At 38.7% G+C, this 27320-nt stretch overlaps 2 protein-coding genes across 2 annotated transcripts in view; both read right to left on the reverse strand.

The window, feature by feature from the left end:
• Positions 1-1366: 1366 nt before the first annotated feature.
• Positions 1367-27320, reverse strand: part of Slc27a6 (solute carrier family 27 member 6) — a 41026-nt gene continuing 15072 nt past the window's right edge. Inside the window, exons 4-11 of the mRNA XM_057788665.1 lie at positions 25879-26037; positions 23229-23353; positions 18180-18374; positions 10898-10988; positions 7758-7956; positions 5518-5615; positions 4789-4919; positions 1367-1550 (exon numbers count right to left, since the gene is read on the reverse strand). Coding sequence (XP_057644648.1) covers positions 1374-1550; positions 4789-4919; positions 5518-5615; positions 7758-7956; positions 10898-10988; positions 18180-18374; positions 23229-23353; positions 25879-26037 — 1175 coding nt within the window. The 3' untranslated portion in view covers positions 1367-1373. The remainder of the gene's footprint in view (positions 1551-4788; positions 4920-5517; positions 5616-7757; positions 7957-10897; positions 10989-18179; positions 18375-23228; positions 23354-25878; positions 26038-27320) is intronic.
• LOC130886645 (60S ribosomal protein L19-like) lies at positions 13745-14419 on the reverse strand. The gene has a single exon (XM_057788666.1). The coding sequence runs from the start codon at positions 14401-14403 to the stop codon at positions 13813-13815; it is 591 nt and encodes a 196-aa protein (XP_057644649.1). The 5' UTR covers positions 14404-14419; the 3' UTR covers positions 13745-13812.

A 27320-nucleotide genomic window follows, 5' to 3' on the forward strand; every position in this document is an offset into this window, starting at 1 on the left:
TACTAAGGGATGTTTTGTGGTTCTAAAGTAAAGGCAACACTAGGTCCAAATGCCGCAGTGTAAGGCCAGCACACTGCTCCCCACACTGTCCATGGTGCCCTGTGTTTCAGGGAACTCCTCACGTTCCTGTTCAGACCGACTGCTCTTTCTGTCTTTGATCTTGGTGGCAATTCCAGAGCTCTATTCTAGTCCAGCTGTTGTATATATTACTCTTGTGGTTCCTATGACTCTTCGAAAAGTTATCACTAATCTTCTTCCAACAATTCTAAGGACATGGATTCACCTGTTTCCCTGCTCTGTTCTTTTACTTTTTCACGTTTGTTTGTCTCTTTAGTGTGTGTTTAAGAGATAGGAGATAGGAGTGCATGTATGTATGTCAGGTTCCTTTTATTAGGGATTACACTTAAAATCAACACAACAAAGACACAAGTCACCATGCTGGAGAGAGGGCCCGCTGGATGAGAGCATTGACTATTTTCCAGAAGATCTGGGGTTCAGTTCCACCCACATGGCAGCTCACAACTCTATAACTCCAGTGCTGAGGAATCTGATGCCCTCTTCTAGGCTCTGTGGGCAGCAGGCACAAACATGGTGCACAGACATACATGCAGGCAAAACACCCAACACACACAAAATAATAAAAAATAAATACCCCAAACACATATTATTAAAGATGATTTTATTGAGTCACAAGATAGAGCACATAAAAATAGGCTGAGTAAAAATTTTAGTGTTCATTGAAAACTAGAATCTTCACATATTAGAAAGTATTTTAAGTGGCTAACTGTTAACTAATGTATTATTTAAAATCTTCACTATTAAGGCAAGTATTTAGTTACACTCCGAACCTTCAAATTAAAAAAAAAAAAAGCTAAAGTTCATATCAGATGAAGCAAATTTAAGTCTTATTAAACTCAAGGAATGTTTGCCAGTGAAGGAAACACAACTTCCCCATCTCTTCAGAGGAAATCACCACATTTCCTATAGTCTCAGAGTCATGTGCTAATCCTATACCCTGTTTGGTTTTACTTCCTAAATGTACCCAGGAAACACTGTACTTTGAACTGTGATCCCCTCCTGGGCCCATTCTATGCACTAAGCCGCTTTCCGGAGATGCTGGGCAGCAGCTATGAGCAGCATCTCACCTTAGCCGCATGACCATGGACGGACTGAACATCGCATCCCTGCCAGCTCACAGTGCTGAGAAGGATGGGTCTTGAAAGAGTAGGTATAGCAAATGCATTCTTCACGTACAATCTTTCCAGTTCTGTTGGACTTATGGAAGGAACCCTCCCCGACTGTCAACCAAGGAGCTCAATTGTCCTCCTCCTTCTTTCCCAGGAAGGCATCAAAGTCCCATAAAAAAAACGGTTTCAAAGTTTAAGCTCCTCTAACATTATCTGATTATAAATTTCTTCCGTCAATGGAACGTAAGATTTATTCAAGTTATCCATAAAGTAAAGTGGGTCAGAAATCTTCAGTGGATGAAATCCTTCTTCCACCAATTGTATCTTCTGTAGCTTGAATGTCCCTGTTGTTGCCATTTTCTCCTAGGAAACAATTACAGATCTGAGTGGAACAAGTTATTAGTATGATATGCACGGTAGCTGCTACATAAGAGTACAGTGTTTAGCAATGTGGGTCATATCTCTTTATCATATTTTATATCTTTACATTTAGTATTAATTTAGCATTAGAAATAAGAAAACTTTAATTCATCTGTAAACTTTACTGAATTACTAGCTTACTGAATGCATAATAATTATTATATAATAATCAATAAACAAAGCATGTTTGAAAGACATAGACATACCCTAACTCATGACAATACCAACACAATATTATAAATATACAATGTTGTCATAAGAGAGTTATAAAAGACAAAATTTATGACACACGTTTTCTCAGGAGGTTCTAGTAGCTTGTGTCTCTGGAGTAGAACGAAAGGACGGAGTTAGTTTTATTCAGCCATACTGAGTGCTGTTAAGGGCAAAACTACCCTGTTAGGAATGTGGCTTAAATTTTTCACAAAGAAGTTGCTTTATTCATATGGTCAAAAGTAAGTTTTAGTTCTGTATTTTATCAGATTACTTATTGCTATAATTAATTTGTTATATATATTTTCTGAGGCAGGGTCTCACTATATAGCCTTCCTAATCTTGAACTCACTATGTAGACCAGGTTGGTCTCAAACTCAAAGAAATCCACTTGCGTCTGTGGAGTTCTAGGATTAACGTGGGTTCCACCAAGCCTTGCTGCACAAATATTTTGAGATCTGTGTATGAAGCCTTAAATGATATGCTTTCTGTTAATTGTAGCAAATGAAATAATAATCATTACTGTAATAGTGAATGTTCTGTTTGGAAAATTAATGATATTAAAAGATTTTCTAAATGCTTGTGATGCTGAAGTAGTCTAGAATAGTTCAATGATAAAATGTGGCTTCTGCTTCTGTGAGTAAATTTTAAGCTATGCTAGGAATAAAGGCTAAAATATTACTTTCTAAATCTGTGTTCTGTTTGTGAAGATATATTTCTTGTGGGATAACAGAGGGGATAAAGAGAAGAGCAGGAGCGGCTATAAAAGGCCAAGGTAGCAATATTGGCTGCTTCCCTCCCTTGGAAGCTTCCATGGCATCTTCTAGTACCATAAAAGTTAATCCTCAGAGAGGAGCCTTTCAGGCCACGTGAAGCTCAGAGCCTCTGGCCACTGTGTCTTAAGTCATAAGGACTTATATCTTAGTGTAATCAAAGGTTCTCTAAGCAGAAGATCATGCCTTGTACTAGCAATGTATCCAAACTACCCTAGAGAATACAGCTAGCTAATGAGGTCATGGATCTTGGAGGAGACACTACAACCTCCATATTACTAAACCGGTGTAATTCCTAACTGTATTCTAAATATTTAGTTATACCCACAGATAACAAACATTTTTTGCAAGAAAAGATTCGCAACAAAGAAAACTTTTTTTTTCTTTTGCAAGAAATGAAGACTATTACAGAAAACTACAACTTAACTGACATACCTATAACACAACTTCTGCACCTAAGGTTCAGAGAATATTTTCAAAAGAGGAGACAGGAGAGTGAAAGAGCCAGAAGAACAGAATTTCTGCTGTGAGATTACATTTCCTAGAAATGCCAGGAAAGTTAAACTTATGACATCTCAACGACATGGCTGCCTAAGCAAGACTTGAACATGGATGACACCAGCAGACATACTAACATAGAAGAAGAGATCTCACAGGGTCTTCAACCGAGACTAAGAACTAGAGACAACTAAAGAATGCTGGGAGTGGGATGAAATAATCTTCCACAAGGAAGAACCCCCGAACTGATTAACCAGCACCAAATGGTCAGCCCTGAAATAATGTATATACAAGTAAAACATTATATGGACTGCGCAGGCTGTATTTAGTATATTTATAAATATATATTATGGATTTATATATACATAATATATATAAAGAGGGTATATAGAAGCTATACAAAAGATGATGTACACGAAATACATGCACATGACATGTAAGTACACAAGTAATACGGGCAAATTGATAGCAAACTTGGATTGGTAGTGCAACATGTGCCTGTGTTAATGTGAATAAAATATGTACAGGATATACACACATGCTAATACTAAAAACTAAATGCTAGTCCTCAACTTCATCAATTCAAGTTCCAACTAATATAGGTCACTTCTCTTTCATATTTATTTGCCTTATAATTTCAGAGAATTTTTCTGAAAACTATCTGAACAGTATATATATATATATATATACATAATATGCAAATAATATAAATAAATTTAGATGATGTGCACCTTGGATAAGAAGTGGCTTGGCTATGTGTATTGATTTACAAATGCTCTAAAAATGAATGTAATTTCTGTTCTACTTATTACTTGATAGTAACATAACAAATATATTCTGTAAAAGTCTGTGTGTTATAATGCTAAAATGGAAAACTTTTCAGTTTGGGAAAATGCATTTGCGCCACAGTATTAACTGAGTAACTGAGCAGGTGAAGTTATCAGTAGTAATTTATTTTCAAGCCACTCTTTACTAGCAATCCAACAAAAAGAGAGCCTTTATCCCAACATAAATGAGCTCAGGATTTCCCACAATGCAAGAGGGAGAGGACCTAACCTAAGGACTCTACAAAGAGGGTGGAAGGAAACTCGCTTAAAGATAAACTGCTCCAGGTTCTGTACACATCCTGCAACCACTTTGATGTTGACCCGGCCATACCTAATTTTAGGCAAATAGCTTCAACTATCTTCAGAAGATATGTGCAAGGTACAGTTTTGGTGAGCATCACCTGGGCCAGAGGTCCTTGCTAAAGAGGAGAGCAACTCTATAGAAAGGACAAAGACAAACCCTGCACTTCACCTTGCTTCCTTCTCCCACAACTCCAAGTACAACATCAAAGAGCATCAGCAATGTATCTTTCTGCTTTTTATTCTTAAAATTTACTAATATAGGGGCTGGAGAGATGGCTCAGTGGTTAAGAGCACTGCTTGTTCTTCCAAAGATCCTGAGTTCAATTCCCAGCAACCACATGGTGGCTCACAGCCATCTGTAGTGGGATCTGGTGCCCTCTTCTGGCCTGCAGGCATACATGCAGATAGAATACTGAGAATACTGTATAATAAATAAATAAATAAATAAATATTTACTAATATAAATAAAATTCATACATTTTCTAAAGGATACAGCAGCATTTTGCTACTGACCCACCTCTTGGTTCTGGTTCTTACATTTAACAATAACGTTTGAAACTATAAAATTACCTGAATTCTTAAAAACCGTGGGCAGGCATAAGCCGGTAGAGATGTTACAAGTTGGTCGTACATTTTCTCTAAGTCTAAAGACTTGTTTGGTTTTAGAATAATAGAAGCCATCCCTGCTTTTCCTTCGTAACCTGGGGGAAGGGTTGGAATAAAATCAGTTAATTACTAGACAAATTTTCAAGATCAGTCTTGTCACACACTCCTTGCTACAGAGACACTTGGTCTATTCCAGGGGTAACAATGTGGTAACTGAGTCTGTGTCTTTCCCTGATGTATGACGTAATCACTAGAAATAACTGAACAATAAGGAAGACCACACTTTGTCCTTTATTGAACTTCAAAAATGAAACTGATAAAATGGTAAACAAAATAAATAATGTATAATTTGTATCCCATTGCGACAAATATTAAGAATGAAAATATTTATTTAGAGGTAACTATAGCCCCGCAAAAATGTACATTTTAATTACTAATGAAAAAAAAAAAGGAAAAATAAAGGGACTATTTGAAGTTAAGAAAACCAGAAATGGGTATTATGACTAAGGCCACATGCTGTGCCAGCTGCAGACCTCAGAGAACTGATGCATTTCTCCTGTCCTCAGCGACAGCTTCTGAATCTCTCCCTTCTTCCTCTGCTGCATCCCTGGCCTCCCTGCCACCCACAGCATTAGCAGGAAACACTGTCACTTGCATTAAAGGACACACTCAAAGTCGTCAACATCCACATACCTGGCACAGGCACGCCATACACATTTGCTTCCTGTATGAAGTCCAGCCTCCCGATCACGTCAGCAACCTCTGTGGTCGCGACGTTTTCTCCTTTCCACCTAAAAGATAGACAGATCTGAGTGAGAGTGTAAGTATTTGAAGAGCCGACTCCCGCTTGCAGTTTTTGTGACTTGAGTTTGGCTCTGCGAAGCACCTAGTGGCCAAAAATAACTAGTTGCCAAGCAAAAGCTATGTATGTCTACAAAAGCATTTTGTTCAGAGTTCAATAACAGGAGCAGCTGTGGTTTGATTAAAATAACTTACAGTTTTATTGGTATAAGTTGTTCAGTGTTAAATATTTTTAATAGAGCCATAAAATAAATCATGATAAAGAGGGTATATTAGTACAAAATCACTACTTTGTGCAACAGTAAAAATTAAGTTTAAAACTTTATCTTTGGTAGTAGGAATTGAAAGAAATACTACACCTACCTCAGTATCTTAACCCACTTTAAACTCTAGGTATTGACTCCTTCAATTCTGTTGTTATAATGAACACAATTCTATAAGATGAGAATTTGACATACTACTAATTTATTCCGTTTGTCTATTCATCAAGTTCTTGTTAAATACTTACACTATGCTCTTGACTAGTTTGTTGAATAACATTGAATAACAAAGTAAAATAAACTTTTAGGTAGGCTAAGACAAGTATTAGAAATTAGAAAATAAGGGCTGGAGAGATGGCTTAGCAGTTAAGAGCATTGGCTGCTCTTCCAAAGGTCCTGAGTTCAATTCCCAGCAACCCAATGGTGACTCACAACCATCTGTAATGAGGTCTGGTGCCCTCTTCTGGCTTGCAGGCATACATGTAGACAGGATATTGAATACATAATAAATAAATAAATAAATAAATATTTTTTAAAAAAGAAATTAGAAAATAAAATGTTAACGTGAGGGAACAGTCTCAGTTTCAAAATACTTTCATTACATCATAAATAATCTCAGGACTGGTGAGACAGCTCAATGAATGGAGACCCTTGTCATCAAACCAGAGTTCAGTCCCGTGGACAGACAGATAAGGTGGGAGAAGAGAAACAACTCCCCAAAGCCACATGCATGTGTGTCATGTACTCTCCCTCCCCAACACTAAATAGAGAAATAAGAGATAAGAAATGAATGAATGAATGAATGAATGAATGAATGAATTTATGGCTCTTCTGTTTAATCCTAACTGACAACTTCACACAGTACTTCTTTTTTACCCCAATACTAGCTCTCACGTCGCTTCTGCTTTTGTATCCTACTGATTGGGTACAGACTACTAATTAGTTTTTAAAAACACTTAGGGAAATCACGATCATATACCTTCTATCCCAGCAAAGAGATTGCTATGAGTCTTGACTTGGAAGGTAGGAGCCACCTCCCTGTGTACCCCACACTTGCCCTAACCTACTGAGAACAGGAAGGAGCTGGAATGTTGTCAAGTCTCCTCACGACAGAAAGATTTAGCACATTCCCTGGGGATGTGGCCCACACCATAATAGCAGCATACAATCATTGTTCACAAAGTGCGATCGTGATTTTCCAAGGGCACAAAAGAAATCAGGACCAAGAAAGATGTGTCTTCCTCGAGCATCTCTAGTTATAGACAGTCCCAACTCAGTCTTCCTGTTGACTTTGAAGTCAATAGAATCAAGGGTGGTAATGGAATAGATACCTTTCCTGGTGTTGTGGGTAAGTGCTAACTGAATAGGCTACTTTATCTTCAAAGTTAAAAACTACAAAATCAATATTCTGATATGCAGTTTGGCATTGGTTCTACTCCTGTTAGTTAACCTCCTTGAGGCATAGAAATGTAAATATTTGCAAAATGTTTTGCTACTGATAGTCTTTCTATCATCCACACATCTGTCCACCTGCCCCATGAAACCCAGCACATCCAAAACGTTCTCACTCAAATTTCTTTGTCTACAACCGCACAAAGTTAGGAGCAGAAATATCCCTTTAATAAAGTATGGATGCTTATTTAGAATCGTTAAAAAAAAATAAATAAATAAAAAATAAAAACACTTAGGGAGTTTAACATCAGGACTCATAATTCATTCTAGAAACGAATCGTGAGTGAATCTTTGAGCGGGTAATCATCATGAAAATGAAAGACCCTGTGTGTCCTGAGATCACAGCAGCAGCGTCTCTGTTTTCCACAGAAGATGGGTTCACAGGCACAGGGCCAGCTGGGCATCCAGTGCCATTCCTACCTGAAAGTGTCTCCAATACGGTCCCAGAAATAAAGGAAGTTCTCGTGATCTTGGACCATGAGGTCTCCTGTATTGAAGTAAACATCTCCCTTCTTAAAAACATCAAAAAGCAGCTTGCTTTCCGTGTGCCTGTAAGAGCCAGCGTAGCCAAAGAAAGGATTCTTCGTATTGACACGAGAGATGAGAAGTCCAGGTTCTCCTGCAAGAGAAAGGGCCATTTTTGCAGCCGTCTGATCTGACAAGTATCTTAGCAGACAGTGCAATGTACCTAGTTATAGCAGACGGGCCCAGCTATTGTAGGTTCTTATTTCCCTTGGTGTTTGTCTCCATCCCACTTAATGGCATTTATTCTTGATGCCAACATCTAGACTATTTTTTTTCACAGCAGCTTTGCAAAAATCAATGGCAAGAATTGTATGCAAATAAAATGTGAATTTAATTTTTTTTATTGGTTGACATACTAAAGGTAATGTCTCTTGGAACTGCACAGATTTTTAACACAGGTAATACTAAGAACAAGTAACTCAATATTTCTAATAAGCTGTTAATAGCAGTACATATTAGGGACCATGCCTGCTCTGCAAATATAATTGCATTTAATTTGATTAGCAATTGTTTGAAACTAGTATTAACAATTCTTATTTCTTAGAAAAGCAAACGAACAAAAAAACCGAATGTCCAGAGGAATGAAGTCAGCTGTCAAAATCAGAAAAAGAAGTGGATGTAGAACTCACAATGAAGCTTTTGCAATTTTGGATGAAAGAATCTATAATGGAGGCTGACCCAGTTAACATAGTAGCCGAGTGTTTCGTCCTATAGGGTGTTTTTCTGGAAACACTTGACGGCATTAGAGAGATCTCCCATCTCCTGACACTTATGAGTGCCACTCACGCTTAGACACTTATCTGAAATCATTATTCTAGTCAAGCCCATTTAATCAAGGTTGTGCTTGATGGTCTGCAAGACAGGATTACATTTAGAGTAAAGGAAAGCGGCTTTCACAGCAGCCGCCTCCAAGGCCACTGTTTACCTCCTGGATTAGCTGCAGAGGTGGATGAGTATTCACAGGGCTCTCAGCAAGGGCTGCAGCTTACCTCTCTGGACAAAGATACAGACTCTGCTCCCACAGAGCCCCACTGACTCTTTCTCATCCTTTCCATCCCCCCAGCACCACCCCTATGACATCATCACCACATTCCTATGGCACACTTTATCCTAGCGTCCCTGTTCGTAGAGCATGGCCCATCTGTGCACCCCATTCTCATCACAAACCTCTGAGAAAGGTCTTGGCTACAGTTTGATTTTACCAAATGTAAAATGTCTGCCCAATGTCATACAGCCACCGAAGTCATACACGTAGAAGTTGGGATATGCATTTTAGGACTAGGTCCACATTCCTCCAAAGCCTCATATATATTGTGTAGTCTGTCAAGCTACATTTAATACTCTAGAATTTTTTTTTAAAAAAAAAACCTCTCAATTTGCATAATGAAGGCACAAGGCTGCAATACAAAATAAAATGCAATAGCTCATCATGAGGATTCTAAAGTGGAGCTAAGCAGCAGTTTTAGAAATGCTGAAATTACATAAACATGATTTCAAGGTTCAAGTTTGAGTTTCAGATCTCATGGTGATTCTGAGGAAGCATGTTATAAAAGACCTCAAGTTCTCTAAATCTTCCAAAGTTTATCTTTTTCTCTTGAAAAGTGTCTGGAGTTGAATTAAAAATTTTGAAAATGTTTAATTTTATTGTGTGTGTGTGTGTGTGTCTGTCTGTCTGTCTGTCTGTCTGTCTTTCTGGGTGTGTGTGTCTGTGTGTGTGTACCAGTGCAAACGAGTGCAGATGCCTTCACAATCCAAAGACTCAGATCTCTAGGAACTAGAGTTACAGACAGTTGTGAGCTGCCTGACATGGGTTCTGAGAAATGAACTCAAGTCCACTGTAAGAATGACACCTCTGTCTGTGTTATCTCTTCACACTGATCTGATATGCAGAGGCTTGGGAGATTATTTTTAAAATAAATAATACTTTCTTTTGCAATATCTCCAGTGCCAGTAAGAAAAACAGAACAACAAGAACAGCAAAGCGGCTTTACAACTTGTCTTATCACACTGAAGTCCAGATCTAGGCAGTCACCTCTCGTGTAGTGCGAGGCAGCATGAGGCATTGCCTCATGCTGGAATCTGGGTCATATTTATGCGGATAGTATCTCTAACCAATGCTAAGTGTACATCTAGATAGTATATTTTTAATGTTGATATAGAGGTAATCGAGATCTTTGTTTTCATCCAAATTTCTAAACTCAAACATTTATATAGTCTACTGTGGGAGAGGAGTAAAATGGAGAAAAGAAGAAGACAAGAAGCCATGAAGATTTATTCACAATATTTAATTGTCAACACGAGGCTCGTGAAATAAATAATGTCACTTCTGATTTACGTAAGAAGAAAATGAGTCTTGGATCTGCTTATCTGACCATAGTTTCATGTTTTCTAAGTGTCAAACCCCAAATTTAGATCAAAGGTGGCCTGACTTCTCCTTGTATCTAGGACACAGGAAGTAGTAGGGAGGGATCTGGAGTGGTACGGCTTGTTCTAGTTTGGTGGAGTGGAAGACAGCAAGGAGAGAGGGTTAGCTAGTTGATACTCCTCCACCTCTCTGAGCTGGCAGGTTTTCACCCCAGCCATTGAATCTAGAGTCTTATTTATAAATAGAATGATAGAGATTTAGTTAAAGCTGCCTTTAGTGGCAGTGACAGGGCCTGTGCCTGTGGGAACAGAATTCCCACCAGGCTGCAGTCTGAGCAGCTGGGCTGCTGCTAGAGATGCAGGCCCATAACTGCAAAGTGGCAATTGCTGGCTGAAATAGCATTAGGTTAAGGCACGGTCCCTGTGCCAAAATTAAAACAACAGCTTACAAACTAAATATGTACATGCAGATCAATAAAAGCCAAAGAGATGCCGCTTAACCAGTTAACAATTGGTCACTTAACCTAAAAAGGGCTCATTTAGCAGCAGTTAAACCAGTCCACCTGCATTACAGTCCAGGGTATATCGCATTCTGTACTGTGGTTCTTCCTTTCCTGCGCTCAGCACCAGTTATGTGTGGATTCGGGCTCTTTGATTAAAACCCGTCTTACCTTCTCTCACACGGTGGCACCAGCCTTGTTCGTTCCTCATTGGTTCATCTTTTTGAAAGTCATACTTTATCAACTCAAAAGCAAAAAAGAGCTGCGAACCCAAAACAAAGCAAAAACACATGAGCATTTTTCTATTTGTGCAACCACAGGAATCGCCAGTAGACTCTATGCTCAACTGAAACAAGGAAATTTAAATCACAAAAAAAGAAGAAAAGAAACAGAGATTTGAAAACCAAAATGGAAAGCAATGCAGGCCTCCCTACTTGGCGTTCATTTTGCTTCCTTTCTGCTTTGTTTCACCTTAGTACTGCTAGGTTTCACCACGAGGGAATGAAAGCAAGCGACAGAAGGTACCCAGTCTTGGTTTCCTCATTCCTCTAATCACAGGCAGGAGGACCTGTTTCTGAGTCTTCAAAAACATCTTCTCTGAAGGGAAGTTTTAAACAGGACTAAGATACAAGCTCTGAGTCATCAGGATTTTTGTTGGTGGTGTTTTCCTCAAAGCCTCCAGAAAAGTGACCAACTGCCTAAATACTAGAATAAGTTAACATGTGTTTGGCTTTCCTCTCGGCCTTTCGAGTTAATTCCTCTAGACTAACCTGTAGGAGTCTGCCCATTTTTGTGGAATGAGATGATGTGTCTGGTAGAAGGTCCTACTCATTCAAAAACCAGACAAACTGGGTGTCCATCTCCTTCATCTTCAGATGGTTCCAGCTGCCCCGCCCTATGATGCCTAAGTCACAGTGTCTTATTAACATATCCTTTCTATCAAGACTGACCTGACAGTGAACTAAAAATTGTTCAGTCCAGTTCCCTCATGTTATTGGTCATTTAAACATGTAACGTTATTAAATAGAACTAGCAAATAGATTTAATATGGAGGTGGTGAAATGAAGTAAGATAAAATTCCAAGAGCAGATATATGAGGAGGGAGAAAAGGAGGTGAAGATTTAAAAATGCACAACAAGAACAAGTAAATTTAAAAAAAATAAATAGAATCCGGCCATTGGTGGCGCACATCTTTAATCCCAGCACTCAGGAGGCAGAGGCAGGTGGATGTCTGTGAGTTCGAGGCCAGCCTGGTCTACAAGAGTTAGTTCCATGGTAGGCTCCAAAGCTACAGAGAAACCCTGTCTTGAAAAACACAACAACAAAAACAACAAATAATGGCATCACTAAGATAAATATGATACTAATATCTAAGTATAAATAAAGCCATATGTGATGTTTAATCTTAGTAAAAAACAGCATGTAATCAGATTCACAATTCACCATCCAATAGTTATTTAAATTATAGTTATTTACTGTGAGTATATGTGCTTGTATACGTATATGGGTACATGTGTGCCATTGTATGCTGTGTGTGTGTGTGTGAACAACTTTTGGGAGTTGGTTTTTTCTCTCTGCCATCTGATGTCCAGGATAGACATTTTTATTTAATGAGTCCTCTCACCACCCCCAAAATTCATCATTTAATTCAGTTTAAATGATAGCATCTAAGGTCAATTAAGCACTTAGTGTAAGCCAAATACAGTGCTAAAATCTCTTAAGAACTCTCTCTTTTTTTCCATAATAGATGTAACAATTTTAATAATATCAACATGAGAGGAGAGGCATGTTGTTCCATTGTTCATCCACTTAGTTTCATACCAATCAAGTATTGTAAAACATAGACATATTGATAAGGCCTTAGTTTTTTTATTTTGATATTTATTGAGCTCTACATTTTTCTCGGCTCCCCTCCCTCCTCTCACCTCCTCCTTCAGCTCTCCCCCAAGGTCTCCATGCTCCCAATTTACTCAAGAGATCTTGTCTTTTTTCTACTTTCTATTTCCCATGTAGATTATATCTATGTAAGTCTCTCTTAGTGTCCTCATCGTTGTTTAAATTCTCCGGGATTGTTATTTGTAGGCTACCTTTCTTTGCTTTATGTATAAAAAACACCTATGAGTGAGGATATGTGATAATTGTCCTTCCGTGTCTGGGTTACCTCACTCAAAATAATATTTTCTAGCTCCATCCATTTTCCTGCAAAATTCAAGATGTCGTTTTTTTTTTTTTTTTTTTTTTTTTTCCTGCCCTGTAGTACTCCATTGTGTCACATTTTTCTTATCCATTCTTGGGTCGCGGGGCATTTAGGTTGTTTCCAGATTCTGGCTAAGACAAACAATGCTGCTATGTACATAGGTGAGCACATGACCTTGTGGCATGATTGAGCATCCTTTGGATATATACCCAAAAGTGCTATTACTGAGTCTTGAGGAAAGTTGTTTCCTAATTTTCTGAGAAATCACCTCACTGACATCCAAAGGGGTTGTACCAGCTTGCATTTCCACCAGCAATGCAGAAGTGTTCCCTTTTCCCCACAACCTCTCCAGCATAAGTTGTCATCAGTGTTTTTGATCTCGGCCATTCTTACAGGTGTAAGATGGAATCTCAGAGTTGTTTTGATTTGCATTTCTCTGATTACTAAGGATGTTGAACATTTCCTTAAATGTCTTTTAGCCATTTTAGATTCCTTTGTTGAGAGTTCTCTGTTTAGGTCTGTACTCCATTTTTTATTGGATTATGTGATTTTTTTGGTGTCCAATTTCTTGAATTCTTTGTATATTTTGGAGATCAGACCTTTATCTGATGTGGGGTTAGTGAAGATCTATTCTCATTCTGTAGGCTGTCGTTTTGTCTTGTTGACCAGAGAAAAGTGCCCAGGTTATGAAGTCCAACAGCAGCAGAGCAGATACTGGAACTGGGCTATCTGTCTCTGTGTTTGAGAAGTTTGCCTTGAAAATAATGTCTGGTCCCCCCGCCCCTCAACTTCTTCTTTTTTTTTTTTTTTTTTTAAGGGTTGTTTTATTTTAATGACTGATCCACCTGAGGTCACAGGCAGCCCACTATGTACAGACTCTAGGGAAGTTCTATTTCTTGGTCTCTTCCTCCTTGGACAGAGTCTTGATGATCTCCTCCTTCTTGGCCTGGAGGCGCTCTTCCCGGCGCTTTCTTGCTTCCTTGGTCTTAGACCTGCGAGCCTCAGCCTGGTCAGCCAGGAGCTTCTTATGAGCCTTGTCTGCCTTCAGCTTGTGGATGTGCTCCATGAGAATCCGCTTGTTTTTGAAGACATTCCCTTTGACCTTCAGGTAAAGGCTGTGATACATATGGCGGTCAATCTTCTTGGATTCACGGTATCTCCTGAGGAGGCGGCGCAGGATCCGCATTCTTCTCATCCAGGTCACCTTCTCGGGCATTCGGGCATTGGCAGTACCCTTCCGCTTTCCTATGCCCATATGCCTGCCCTTCCGTCGAGCCAAAGTGTTTTTCCGGCAGCGAGCCCGGGAATGGACAGTCACAGGCTTCCGGATGATCAGCCCATCTTTGATTAGCTTCCGGATCTGCTGACGGGAGTTGGCATTGGCAATTTCATTAGTCTCGTTGGGGTCCAACCAGACCTTCTTTTTACCACAGCGCAGGACGCTAGAGGCAAGCCTCTTCTGTAGCCTGAGCATACTCATGGCTGCGGACGCAGCAGCGAAAGGGCCCCTCAACTTCTTATTCATTGTCTCCAGGAGCTTGCAATGTTGCTCTTGTTATAAATGCACTCATTTGTCTCAGATGTTTAGGCCAACCAGTTAGTAGCAATGGGGTTTTTAAATGGTGTCTCTAAGCCATGCCAACAACAGTGTGGCTGGACTTTGTGTCGCACAGCTGCTGTATCCCAAGGGCAGGAGGAAATGGAGGTCAGTCTTGTGGACTGGAGAACTGTCCTGAGTCTAGAAGAGAAGACAGTCTCTGGGTTCTGCCCGTGAGCGGTTCCCTTAGCTAGATTTAGACTGTCCTTAGTTGTGATAAACTGTCACCTGGAGTGTATCAGCTTCCAGCCAGCTGATTCCTTGTCAGTTTCCATCCCAAGGGTGGTCCTGGAGGCTCGTGGAATTGCTGGTGATGTCAGAAATGCAGGAAGTCTTATGGCGAATGAGCTCTGACTTTGCATTTGGTGAACTTTGCTCATGGTGGAGAGATGATTACATTTAAGATGATTAAACAGCTTGTAAAATTGTTAGGAAGCAGACTTTTTAACAACCCCACATTTTATCTTCATTAGTATATCCTTGGGTTTACTGCTGTGGAAGAAAGATCACCTAAACTTCCTGCTATCTCCTGTATATGCTCGTAATACATACATTTTATATTTTCAGATTTTGTTTTCATTCCACACAGAGGCATAAAGTGGATCTGTTTAATTTTCTGTGTTTAAATTGAGTTAATCCTGGCCATCAAACTTTTTAAATTGAAGGTGCCATCTTCTATGTTTTGTTTTATTTTCAGACTTGCTAGATATTTCCATTCAATCCATTTTCTCAGAGAAGTACAATATTCTCATAGCACACATATATTTTATTCTCTATTTGTGTGTAAAACTTTTAGAAAACTCCGTTGTTGCTCATATACTGGGAGAGCAATTTAACCTATACTAAAAGCCCTACTTCTTTTTTTTGGTCTGGTCTTTGGCATTCTGTTTGCATATTTGAGAGCTTCCAATGCCATGTTCTGTTGTCAACCAAGCTATGTTTTTTACATCCCATCCTTTTTTTTTAAATGCTTCAGCATCACCTGGTTCTTTGCATTTCGTTCATTCACTTCACTAGTGTGTCTTTTCCTGTCTGTTATTCTGCACCATACTTCATTTCCTGGAACACAGTGCACTCTTTGGCTAAAGATTCATCTTCATGAGCATTTTCATCTAGTACAGTTAAGAGAATTAATGTTAGTATGGTTATAATTATTTTTAGTATAACTATACTAATTATTAATAATATAGTTGAAAGAATTATTTTTCTATGTGACCAGTTCTTTTCTGCAAGAACGGTTAGCCACGTGCCAGAACTGTCTACATTTGAGTTATCTTTTTACCTGTGTGCACAAATCTTTAATACTGTTTATCTTCTCTCCAACAATGTTTACAATCTGTTTTGTTTTTAAACTTTTAATGTGATATTAATTTCTATTACATGTTTATTTTTCTTCATTAATTTCTTTGAGATGACCTTGTTTCATTTCTAATTCCTTTGTTGATCTATGTTGCCCCTGAGACCTCTTACCAGAGCTCTGATATTTTTTGAAGAGAAAACTGTTATGATCGTTTCCTGAATTGATGTAAAAAATATTTGTGTAGGCATTTATTGGTCACTTTGAAGCACTTACTATTTTAATATGATTTGTCATCAGCTCCCTTTTGTCTATACTTATAGCTTCCAAAAAAGAAAAAAAAAAAAGACATCTTGAAATTTGCAGGCAAATGGATGGAGCTAGAAAACATTGTGAGTGAGGTAACCCAGACCCAGAAAGACAATGGTCATATGTCCTCACTCATAATTGGTTTTTAAACATAAAGCAAAGAATAGCAGCCTATAAATCACAACCCCAGAGAACCTAGACAACAATGAGGATTCTAAGAGAGACATGCATGGATCTAATCTACATGGGAAGTAGAAAAAGACAAGATCTCCTGAGTCAATTGGGAGCCTGAGGAATGTGGGAGAGGGTTGAAGAGGGGAAGAAGGGAGGGGTGCTGAGAAAAATGTATAACTCAATAAAATCAATAAAAAAAGAAAAAATTCAAGCCCACTAAAGCTATTGTACTGAGTTATTTTTAGGCTGCATGTATAGGGTATATGTTAAGCAGGTAAACTTATTATGCAGACTAGTGTTCCATTCCCCAAACCAAATATTATGTAAGGACTCTAAAATCTCAACAACTATGAAATATGAAATCCTGTCACTGAAAAGCATTTTAAATAAAATATACTAGATACACAACAACAACAACAACAAAATTATTTCTCCAGATTAGCATTGGAAAAAGTGATAGCTGCTCATAACCTTTAGTTTTTTATACACACATATTGTTTACAAACTTACATTTTGTTTACATTGGGCAAATTTCATGGATGCCATCTCTTCAAAGACCGTGGATTACAGTTATAAGCATATTGGGGCTACAGAAATTTCTCCTTCACTCTTAACATTATCTCTCTAGTTGGAAGCTGATTCCCCTCAAAACAGTAAGCTCACAAGGTTTTGCTTTTCTTTGTATGTTTGTTTGTTTTGAGAGATGGACTCTCTATAGGACTCTGACCATCCTGAATCTCCCTATGTAGAGCAGGCTGCCCTCAAAATCATAGAATCTGCCTGCTTCTGTGCCCAACTGCTGAAATTAAAGGCATGTGCCACCATTCCTGGCAAGGTTTGAAGTTTTAAGAGACATCCTTGCCTACTTATGTAATAATCATTGATGTTTTTATTACTTGTACTATAAGCAGACAGCATGTAGCTGAAATGGTAAAAAGACAGGATAGAACCCATATAGTCCAGAATAACTTTAAAAAGTACTATGAACAACTGAACTAAAATGAATTGAAAAATCAGTATTTTTCAAAAACAAATGGAGACAATGTGGTGTCTTGTATTACTGACGTCACGGAGGTCTCTCAGGAGGACACTAGAAGGAAGCTGAGTCAGCAACGTAAAATACAAGCCATCTTCATTACACGCTTGGGTCTTCATATGATTGCATTTTTTTCTTAATTTCCTAAGTGGTCTGGTAATTTATTTTAATGTTTCCCAAGTGCTTGAAAAGAAAGGGTATTGTACATTTAATAGATACAGGCCCCACAAATATCACTTAGTTTAAGCAGCTTGTTTAAGAATTTTTAAAATTATCTTTATTTCTGTGAATGTGTATGTGTACAAGTTTGGGAGTGATTGTCCTGGGTGTGCAGGTGTCTGAAGCGGCCAGGAGAGGGCATCAGATCCCACGGAGCTGGAGTTAGCACCACTAGGAGCTGCCCCGACATGGTGCTCACGTTCTGTGTCCTAACGGTTCATGCAGATCTCCCGACCTTGCTTTAATTTTCATTCTTAAAAAAATATATTATTGCTGTGTACTAGAAACTTTTATAACTCACATGGTATAAATGATAAGAGGTGAGAAGAAGTGGGAGTAAAAGACTCAAGAGGATAGAAAAGAGACTTGCCCAGGACTTGCGCTTTAATCTTAAACATAGAACTTGAAAACTCAGCAAAAGTAAACCATCATCCTCCTGCTGCGGAGGGAGCGCAAGGCAGATGACTGGATTCTGCAGAACCCACAGCCACCTTTGCAGATGCTTAACCTCAGCTTCAAAACCGTGATAAAAAAAAAAAAAATGTTCACAAGGTAGAAGTTTAAGCTCCAGACAAGAGTTTGTAGAACGCAACGTATTTCCTATAGAGAAAGCGCCGTGTTTACCTTGTAAAAGAAGTTTGTCCTCCCGACTGACCCAATCCTCCCTGTGTGGTTCATGAAGCAGATGTTTCCTTCTGTAGCGCCATAGAATTCGCACATTTTAATATCTCCGAATCTGTCCAAAAACTGTCTCCACACATCACTGCTCATACCGTTTCCAACTGCCAAACGCACCCGATGGTCCCTTTCCCCTTCTCTCTGTTAGAAGAAAAGATTTCACTGGTAAATAACTCGTTTCCCGCTCTCTGTTATTCCTGCTATTTATATGGCAACGCTCCTAAAAGTAAACAGGGCATGGGCAGTAGGAGAAGAGACACAAACACAGTAAGAAAGTCACAGAGTCCTGTTGGAGAAACATGTCCAGTAGCTAACAAACAACGCTGGGTTATATCTGGTTCCTTTTCATATCTGGGAGGGGGTGTTCTTTCCAAATTATAAATTATGAAGACCCTTTCTGGGAGGGTAGACACTTAGAAGAAAGTATATTTCAGGATGTGTAAAACTTTTAAAGGATTATGAAATATTTAAGTTTATTTCCTAGGCCTATCATTTATTACCTGTATAATGTTGATATTGACTTCCACTCTGATTTTATTTAGAAATCTTTATATATGCATATATATGCATACACACATACATATATATATATGTAAATATATATTAAAGGCTATAGACCCACATAGGAGATAACAGTAAATTAAACCCTTAGAACCAATGAAATAGTTAACTTAAAATGAGACAATGGGAAGTAACTCATAGTTTAGAATGCACAATCTTCACACACTTTTTTGTATTTCGAATTAAAGAAGAAATGAATTTTGTTCCACGTTCAAGAAAAATGTCAATTAATGTGGCTAATGCACATTCAAGTTCAAGTAAGGCCTTATTATCATTGTAATCATAGTAAATTGACGATTTGCTCAGAACTACTTCTGGGTAACATATGATCCATTGACCACAGTATGTTTCAGCCTCTTCTCTAAGCACCACAAAATGGTTTTAAGTGCTTTAATCTATGAATGCTCAATAATAAATAGAAAGGAACGAGATGCGATTGGGAGCGTAAAAGGTAAACAGGTAAAAAGACATGACTAAGAATCGGTGAGGTAGATGCACAAGCCTATATGGGGGCGCCAACCAGTGTTCCCCGATGTCAAGTAATCCCAGGAATGAGGGAGCTATAAAGCTTGCCTAGCTGTCTCCCCTTGCTTGCTCCTAATTTTCTTGATGCAAGGGAAGCTACTCTCTGAATTCCAGATATAGAGACATCAGTTGGGGTTGAGACATTAATGAAACAGAAGCATTTAATGACAATTCATTTCAGATTAGTGAAGTACCGTGCCCTGACTGTGATTCTCTGACATTTATTCTGAACAAGAGCAGTAAACTCCTGAGTTATCAGATAAATGACTTAAGAGAAAACACATCAATTTTTAGAAGTGCCCCAACAAAATGGCTTGATTTCTTCCCAGGCATCTTAGAATCTAAACCTTTGGCTCTCAAGTACCATACATCTGTAATTAGATTTTGACGCCATTCTGAAATATTATTAAAGCATCGATTTTTATAGGATGAAGTCTATGAAAGGACGTTTAAGATGTATGGGCTGCCATGAAAACCATCCTAGAGAAAAATGTCTATATCTGCAGAACAGTAAGAAAATAAAACAAAACCCATTAAATTTAACAGCAGTTTCTAAAAGGGATGGGAGACTATCGAGCTATGTACTCAAGGTCAAAAAATTTTTAAAATAATAAATATAAGGATGGTGCTTCGGATAAAGTGAGAAGAAACAAAAGGGAAAGGGAGAGAGAGGAGAGAGGGCAAGAGAGTCAGAGAGAGAGACACACACAGAGAGACATAGAGAGAGAACATTCTTAAAGAGACTGTGGAAATATTTTTGTCTATTTTATATTCTCTGAACATATTGTTCGAAACTTTAAAAACAAAACATATCATCAGAAAACTAAACATGCGCTGGATCTGAAGAGATAAGTCCGCGGTTTAGAGCATTTGCTGCTCTTGTTGGGCATCTGAGTCCAGTTGCAGAGGAACTGAAGTCAGGTCCCAGCACCTGTGACAGGCTCACAACCACCTGTAACTTCAGCTCCAGGGTTCTGAGATTACCTACACGCGTGTAGCATACTCACACATAAACACGCACATTCACTTAAATAAAAAAAAATGTTTACAAACATATGTAAAACTAAACATGCATCTTTAGTAGAGTGGTACTAGATGGACCACAAAGGATGCTCCCAACATAAAAAGGTAGAGTATCACAGGTAGAAAAATGACTGAAGAGCAGAAAGGAGTGAAAGGGTCTAGAAAATGGGGTATGGTTGTGTAGGACTGAATGGAGATTTACTCTTGAGTGTTGATAATGCTTACAGTGTATTTCATGTGCACAGTCAAGTCAGATAACTAGAGCATTCAAGGGATCGACTGAATTAAAGTTTTATAAAGTTACCACACTGTCAGTTACGTGGGAAAATGCTGTCTTATGAGAGCACGTGACAAATTAAGGATCAATGCTATACTGCTTGAAGTAATTAAATTACTCAAGGGCCCAAACGGAAAGTGTTTATGTTTTAAATTAAGTGTGGGTATGGGTACATGCACACATGCGCTTTTAAATGATTTTCTCTAAGATTTCGGAAAAGGCTAACAGAATCTTTTACAAATTTACTGCCAAGTATTTATATAGTCACATACACACATAGAAAGAATGAGAGATAGAGATAGTTAGATGATGGATGCATAGATAGATGATAGATAGATAGATAGATAGATAGATAGATAGATAGATAGATATAGATAGATAAGTCATTATCCAAACCACATAAAATACTTGCTTACTGTTCAGCCATTTAAGTCCCTTATACAGGTTACCCAGATTTCTGACACAGTGAGATCTTCTCTCACAGATATCCCATGGACTTAGTTCTCAGCAGACATGCTCATTTGGGTTTCAGTACAAAGAACCAGACTGGTGTGATGACATCCATGAAGGAGTCACACCAACATTGAAGCTTTCATTTTCTTTAAAAACATCTTCACTAAGCTACTGTCTGGTGCATCAGGAACTTAAGGGAAGTTACCTACTACAGATCACTAATTCTGAAATAGTCCCTTTCTTCCAGAACATGGACTCCATCCAGCTCTGAAAAACCCTACTACAACTGGCTCGAAGACCCTCTTCAGTTGCCTAGAAAAGCTGAAACTCCACAGTTTCTCTTTAAATGCAGAAAACTCTAATGTAACTTTTCGTTTTTTTTTTTTTTTTTTTTTTTTTTGGTTTTTCGAGACAGGGTTTCTCTGTGGTTTTGGAGCCTGTCCTGGAACTAGCTCTTGTAGACCAGGCTGGTCTCGAACTCAAAGAGATCCGCCTGCCTCTGCCTCCCAAGTGCTGGGATTAAAGGCGTGCGCCACCACCGCCCGGCGTAACTTTTCGTTTTAAGGGAATGAGAATGTTTGTTGCTACATGTAGAGGCGGAAGTACCGAACACAGAACCAATTAACTACTGCCTACAGCTCCGCGTGGCAAACTGTTTGCTGCAGGAAGCAGCGTTTCACCCTGGAATGATCATCTAAAGCACAAACAGTGGACAGTAAGAAAGTTGGTCCTTCCACTCTGATTCTAGGGAAGACTTCTTAGTTCTAAAGCCTACTGATAATCACGCATGCATGCATATGTCTAGCACACACCAATGCATCTTTAAGCACAATCATGTGTTCTGACAGTGGGCTTTCCTTGCAAGCACTGCAATAACACACTGAATTAGTACAGGCAGGAAGTTAGGTCGGTTTACAGAATGGGGGCAAACTGAGAATCCCGTAGACCATGGTTTGAAACCTCGTGTGCATATTTTTATTTAAAAAATAATGCTAAGAAGGGATAATGAAACCACATGTTCTTTAGATAAATCCAGATTTGCTAATTTAAAAAAAAAATAGATAGCTTCTAACCAAAGGAGGAGGTGGGGTAGACAGGAAATCTCCCCAAGCTCACCAATAAAAGCATCTTGTAGATCAGGCTATCCAAGTCCACATTCTTTTCTGTGTTCATCTGTCTCGTTCAAGCCCACATAATTAAAATGTTTTATTTGTCCCTGCCTCGTCTCATCAGCATTGGAAATAATTAATGGAAGTAGTGTTCATATTTTAACCAGTAAAAACAGAGGAGATGACCCACCATCCTGGGCAGACATGCTGAGTGAGGGATCTCAGGCCAGGAGGTATAGCTCAGTTACGGCTCCACTGTTTGTCCTCAGGAAGGGTCGTATGCTTCACAATTTCTCTGGTTGATGTTGATTTGATTAAATAAAAAAAATCACATCTTTGCTGTCGAGAGTGTTTAGGAAGTCAGAAAGCTTTTATTCCTTTTTTCTTTCTTTTAAAAAAATATTTGGAAAGATAAATGAGACCAGAACAAAGGCAAGGACAGAGAAAGCAAATAAGCCACAAAGACACACTCCAGGCTTTGACAAATTTCTACACTGACCTATTTCTCATGCAGTGACAGCTGATCAAAAGGATGTCAGATCCACTGCTTTAGGGGTTGGGAGAGGAATACCAATAAAGTTTCTTTTTAATGCTAAAAGCATTAACAGGACTATACCCAATATAATCATTTATTCAAAAAAATAGTAAAGTGCAATTGCTATTTTAAAAGTCCAGAGTTTTGAAGCATTGCCAATTTTAAGCTTGGAGTTATTTTTTCTGTAAGTATCATATGCATCTAATTTCATAATAAATTTCATAATAAAATTGAATTAGCCTGGACTTGCAGTCCGCTAGCACATGGATCTGTCCTGTCCTACTACAGAACAAAGCACACAATTAAAGTGTTACTGGGTAGTCTGTCTCTTATTTTCCGGAACTTTTGTATTTATTTCATCTTGTATATTGTAAGCACCTCTGGGTCTTTGATAAATTATGTTCTGGAAGACTGTAGAGTGAAAGCAAAGAAACCAAAATTGACTCCTGCTCCGCTCCCCAGCGTGTTTTCCGTCTGAAATCCTCAGCACCTCCTGGACTGATTTCTCCTACCTGAGGCTGTTTGCACAGATAACGGCAAAGTTCTCCAATGTACTGAAACACAGTCACATTGTACTTCTTGCAATCATTCCAAAACTGGCTCGCAGAGAATTTCTTCTTTAACACACACGTGGCTCCTGTGGGAAGAGGTAAAAACAGGCAGTAACTACCATGAAACTCAAATGATTCTGTTGTCTTAACAGATTCACTCACTTCCAGGGTTTTGATAATTCATCTTCTGTCACTGCTAGCAAGTTGATTTGGAAACATTACCTTTACAGCCCAGTAATCTTTTAGTGCAGTCCTGTGGTAGCTATGAGTTCTGACTACAAATGTGCATTTTGGAGTTTGTGGAATGGAGCCACCTTCAAAATCAGTAAGAATTACATGTATACTACCACTAGCACTGGCAATACACGCATACTACCACAACCATTGGAAGTTTATGCATACTACCACAAGTGTAGAAGTCCATGTATGCAAGTGTAGAAGTCCATGTGTACGATCACAAGTATCAGAAGTCCATGTATATTACCGCAAGCATTGGAGGTGCAGATATACTAACTACTACAGCCATTGGCAGCACATGTCTACTCCCACAAGCACTGGGAGAGCCTTCCATCCTTCATCTCAGAGATGAATGATATTGACTCATTTTATCCTTGCACAAAAACATGCAATTTGTTCTGAAGACTTTATACTGTCATACCCCAAAGCAGAGATTTAAGGAGCTATGTTAAAATGCCACCGACAAAAGTTCGCCAATGGATGTAGTGTCGAGTTTTTATAACATATTTTAACATGGTATCCTGTTTTTAATTGGAATCTAATTCACAATTTTACACATACAACCCAGTGGTTTTTCATATGGTCACAAAGGTGCCGTCAGTGTCATCATCTATGTCTAGGGCCTTTGTTTTTATGACCCCAAAGGAACTTTACTGCCTAGCAGCCATTCCAGTTTCCAGCTTCTCTTACCCTTGGCAATATTTTATGTACATCTACCTTAAATTTGCTTGTTATTGACTAATGTGGCATATTGTGCCTGGTCCTTTCATTTACTATAAAATGTGATTTGGGCTTGTTTATCTTGTAAGATGCATCAGTATTTCATCCTCTTTATGGTTGAATATATCTATTGATATACAATATTCTATTTGTTAATTCATTAATAATACATATTTAGGTAACTCCTTCTTTTGGCCATCAACACTAATGATAACACGCACACGCATGGTCAAGTGTGTTTGCATGTTTTCAGTTCCCTTGGGCATGTATCCATAAGTATAATCACTTGATCATATGACTACCCCATGTTTTACTGGCTCTGAGATCTAACACATACACACAGACCCTCACAGTGATGGAATCTTACTTCCAACTCTGCCCTTGGATGTTCAAGAAGAGGTGTTTGGGGCAGTTAGTAAATCAGTTTAAGGCATTTCTACAGCTCAGTCCACAACAATTTTGGTGTCCTTGGGGTCTCTGGCTAGCAGTGGATTCCACCATGGAAGGTCTGGTACTGGGCTTCAATAATAGACATAGATCAAATATCTGTCTCTTCCACAAAGATAGGCTCATTCTCTCTCTCTCTCTCTCTCTTTCTCTCTCTCTCTTTCTCTCTCTCCCTCTCTTTTCTTCTCCCCCTCTCCCTTTTCCCCTCTCACTTTTCTCCTTCCCTCTAATGAGCTACTTAAAGTTGCTTACGGGGCAACATGGTGGCAGTTCCTTCCCCTGTGCCTTGTTCAGCATGCCCTTCCTTTTTACTATATTAAAATCGGGTGCTCTGCTCTGTCATCCAGTTTACTTAATTTCCAACAAGGTGATCTTTATGTGTGTGCATGAATGATCATCTTGTGGTATCTGTGGAGAAGTGACTATGACCCTACACTCACATCTAACAATCCAGTTGTGATAGGAATGTAAGAATCTTTGTCCAGATTCTTACAGATACTTTTATTGATGGATGCTCCTTTCCTGTGAATCTTGATCACACTCTGAATAAGCTGCAACTGATTACCAGGCATGCACAATCAGTAATGAATGAGCTCTAGTATTTCAGAGCTAGTGAATGAAGCATCCTTCTGCATGTCTTCAAATGGAACCTCCTGAGTCATACACTCTATCCCAAATGTTCTTGGATGTTTGGGACAGACTGGGAAGAAAAGAAACTGGCCTCTCCAAGTCCTTCCCTTCACTTACCTGTGTAATACAAATTTGTTCTTCTTGCCTGGAAGAGGTGGAGTCTATTTTTTTACTGTTCCAATCTAGATGATCGTCTGAGCTTTGGCTTGTTTTGCTCAGCAGAAAGCTGCTGAAGTGACCCTTGAGTTTTGGGAGCTTGCTCTGAACTATGCAACTGACATATTTACTCCCTGTGACTGACTGCCTGAGGATCCTGGGGCTGGTCTGCCAGAGAATGAGCAACCACAAGAAAAAGGGAGTCTATACAGGGCTAAAATCACAAGAGCAAATGCCCAAGATTTGACTTTTGTAGTTTAGGAATGTGCTATGTTACAAAAATGTCTTCTTGTCTCAGATATTACAATGTATTTATGCAATATGCAGTTCCTCGGAGTTCTATGAATATTTGTAAGGTCCAATAAGCATAAGCTCAGACTAAACATTTTGATGACCCATCAAAAAGAAAAAGCAAACTTACCCAACTCAACACACCCACCAATTCCAAGGAGAGCCCCTGAGCTATGGTACAGAGGGAGGGTTATATAAATAATGTCGTCAGCTGTGCAGCCGAAAGCCCACAGCCCAAAGGACCCCTTCAACACCTGCAACTGACTAATCACAGCTGCTTTGGGCAGACCTAGAAGAGAAGAAAAGAAAGAAAAATTAACCCCTACACATCTCTGCGGGACTCTGAGTTATCTGGAGGACTCTGTCCACATTAAAGATCATGCAAATTGATGGCACCGAGGTACAGTGTCATAATTAAGAAAGGTGAAATGTAGGTGGAGAGCCAAAATTATCTTTAGACAGCTTACATGCTTTAGAAAATGGCTATTTGTGTTTACCTTTGTATGTGTGCTTATTTTCTCATGACCATTGAGTAAGCATTTTGGAACAAGCTTTGCAGGAGTCTAGCCTCCACCATCCTATAGTTAAGAATGCTTTAAAGTAATATCAAAAATATATTGAAAGAATTTTCCCACCTTGCTGTAGCCAGCTTATCTAATGTCCACACTGTATTCTAGGAATGGACTGATTTATAATTTCCTTTGTTCCATAGCTACAGAAGTCCATGAAACCCCTTCATTGGCAGAACATGCTTCCAGAGTAACTTGAACCTACTATGCAGGTCACGGTCACTGTTATATGTCAAGTGTGCATGTGTGTGTGTGTGTCTGTCTGGCTGTGTCTCATTACATATAGATGTATGAAGGAAAGATTATCCTGATACTAACAACACAAAGAATTAAGACAAAAAGACCTCAATTTTTTCTAGATGCTCTCCAGGAAATGTGCAGTATGAATTGCTGCTATCATGAAGTTCTGCAGTCTTCAATCTATATAAAGGAAGTCAAAACCACACAAAATCAGAGTGCAGTGTCTGCTAAAAACTAATGAAATAAATGCTAGCATCTACAAATACATGCCCCCAAATGAGAGGAATTATAATATGCATCTAAATTGCACATAAAGTAGAAGCTTTCCAGAGGACAACTTCTCCAAGTAGGACTTGCACTGTGGACCGCTTACTTTGTCGTGATTAGCCATGTCTTGTATATGATCCTTTTGTAATATTTAACCATGTCTTCTCATATGATCCTTTAAAAATGCAAGATTCATGAAATATGTTGCAATGGTTCCACACATTTCATGAGCCAAACACGTTCCTTCTCTGTCTAGTCTTCTTTCACACATAATTAGTTTCTTATGAAAATATACAGTTGTAATATATAAAATGTTAGCATTTTGCATAGCGCCTTGGTATTGACATCTACAGGTAAATATTTTTCTTACTGTTTTGGGATTTGCAATTGTTATAGAAAGTAATAATGTCAGTGTAAGAAATTCATCCATTAAAAAAGATCTGATCGGTTAACCCATATGACATTGTAAGATCACGGTTGGCCATTAGCACTTCTA

Source organism: Chionomys nivalis, chromosome 14 (assembly GCF_950005125.1).
Source record: "Chionomys nivalis chromosome 14, mChiNiv1.1, whole genome shotgun sequence".
Taxonomy (NCBI): Eukaryota; Metazoa; Chordata; class Mammalia; order Rodentia; family Cricetidae; genus Chionomys; species Chionomys nivalis.

Excerpts from the sequence above, each read along its gene's own strand:
- LOC130886645 (XM_057788666.1), bottom strand. The coding sequence starts at position 14,403 with ATGAGTATGCTCAGGCTACAGAAGAGGCTTGCCTCTAGCGTCCTGCGC.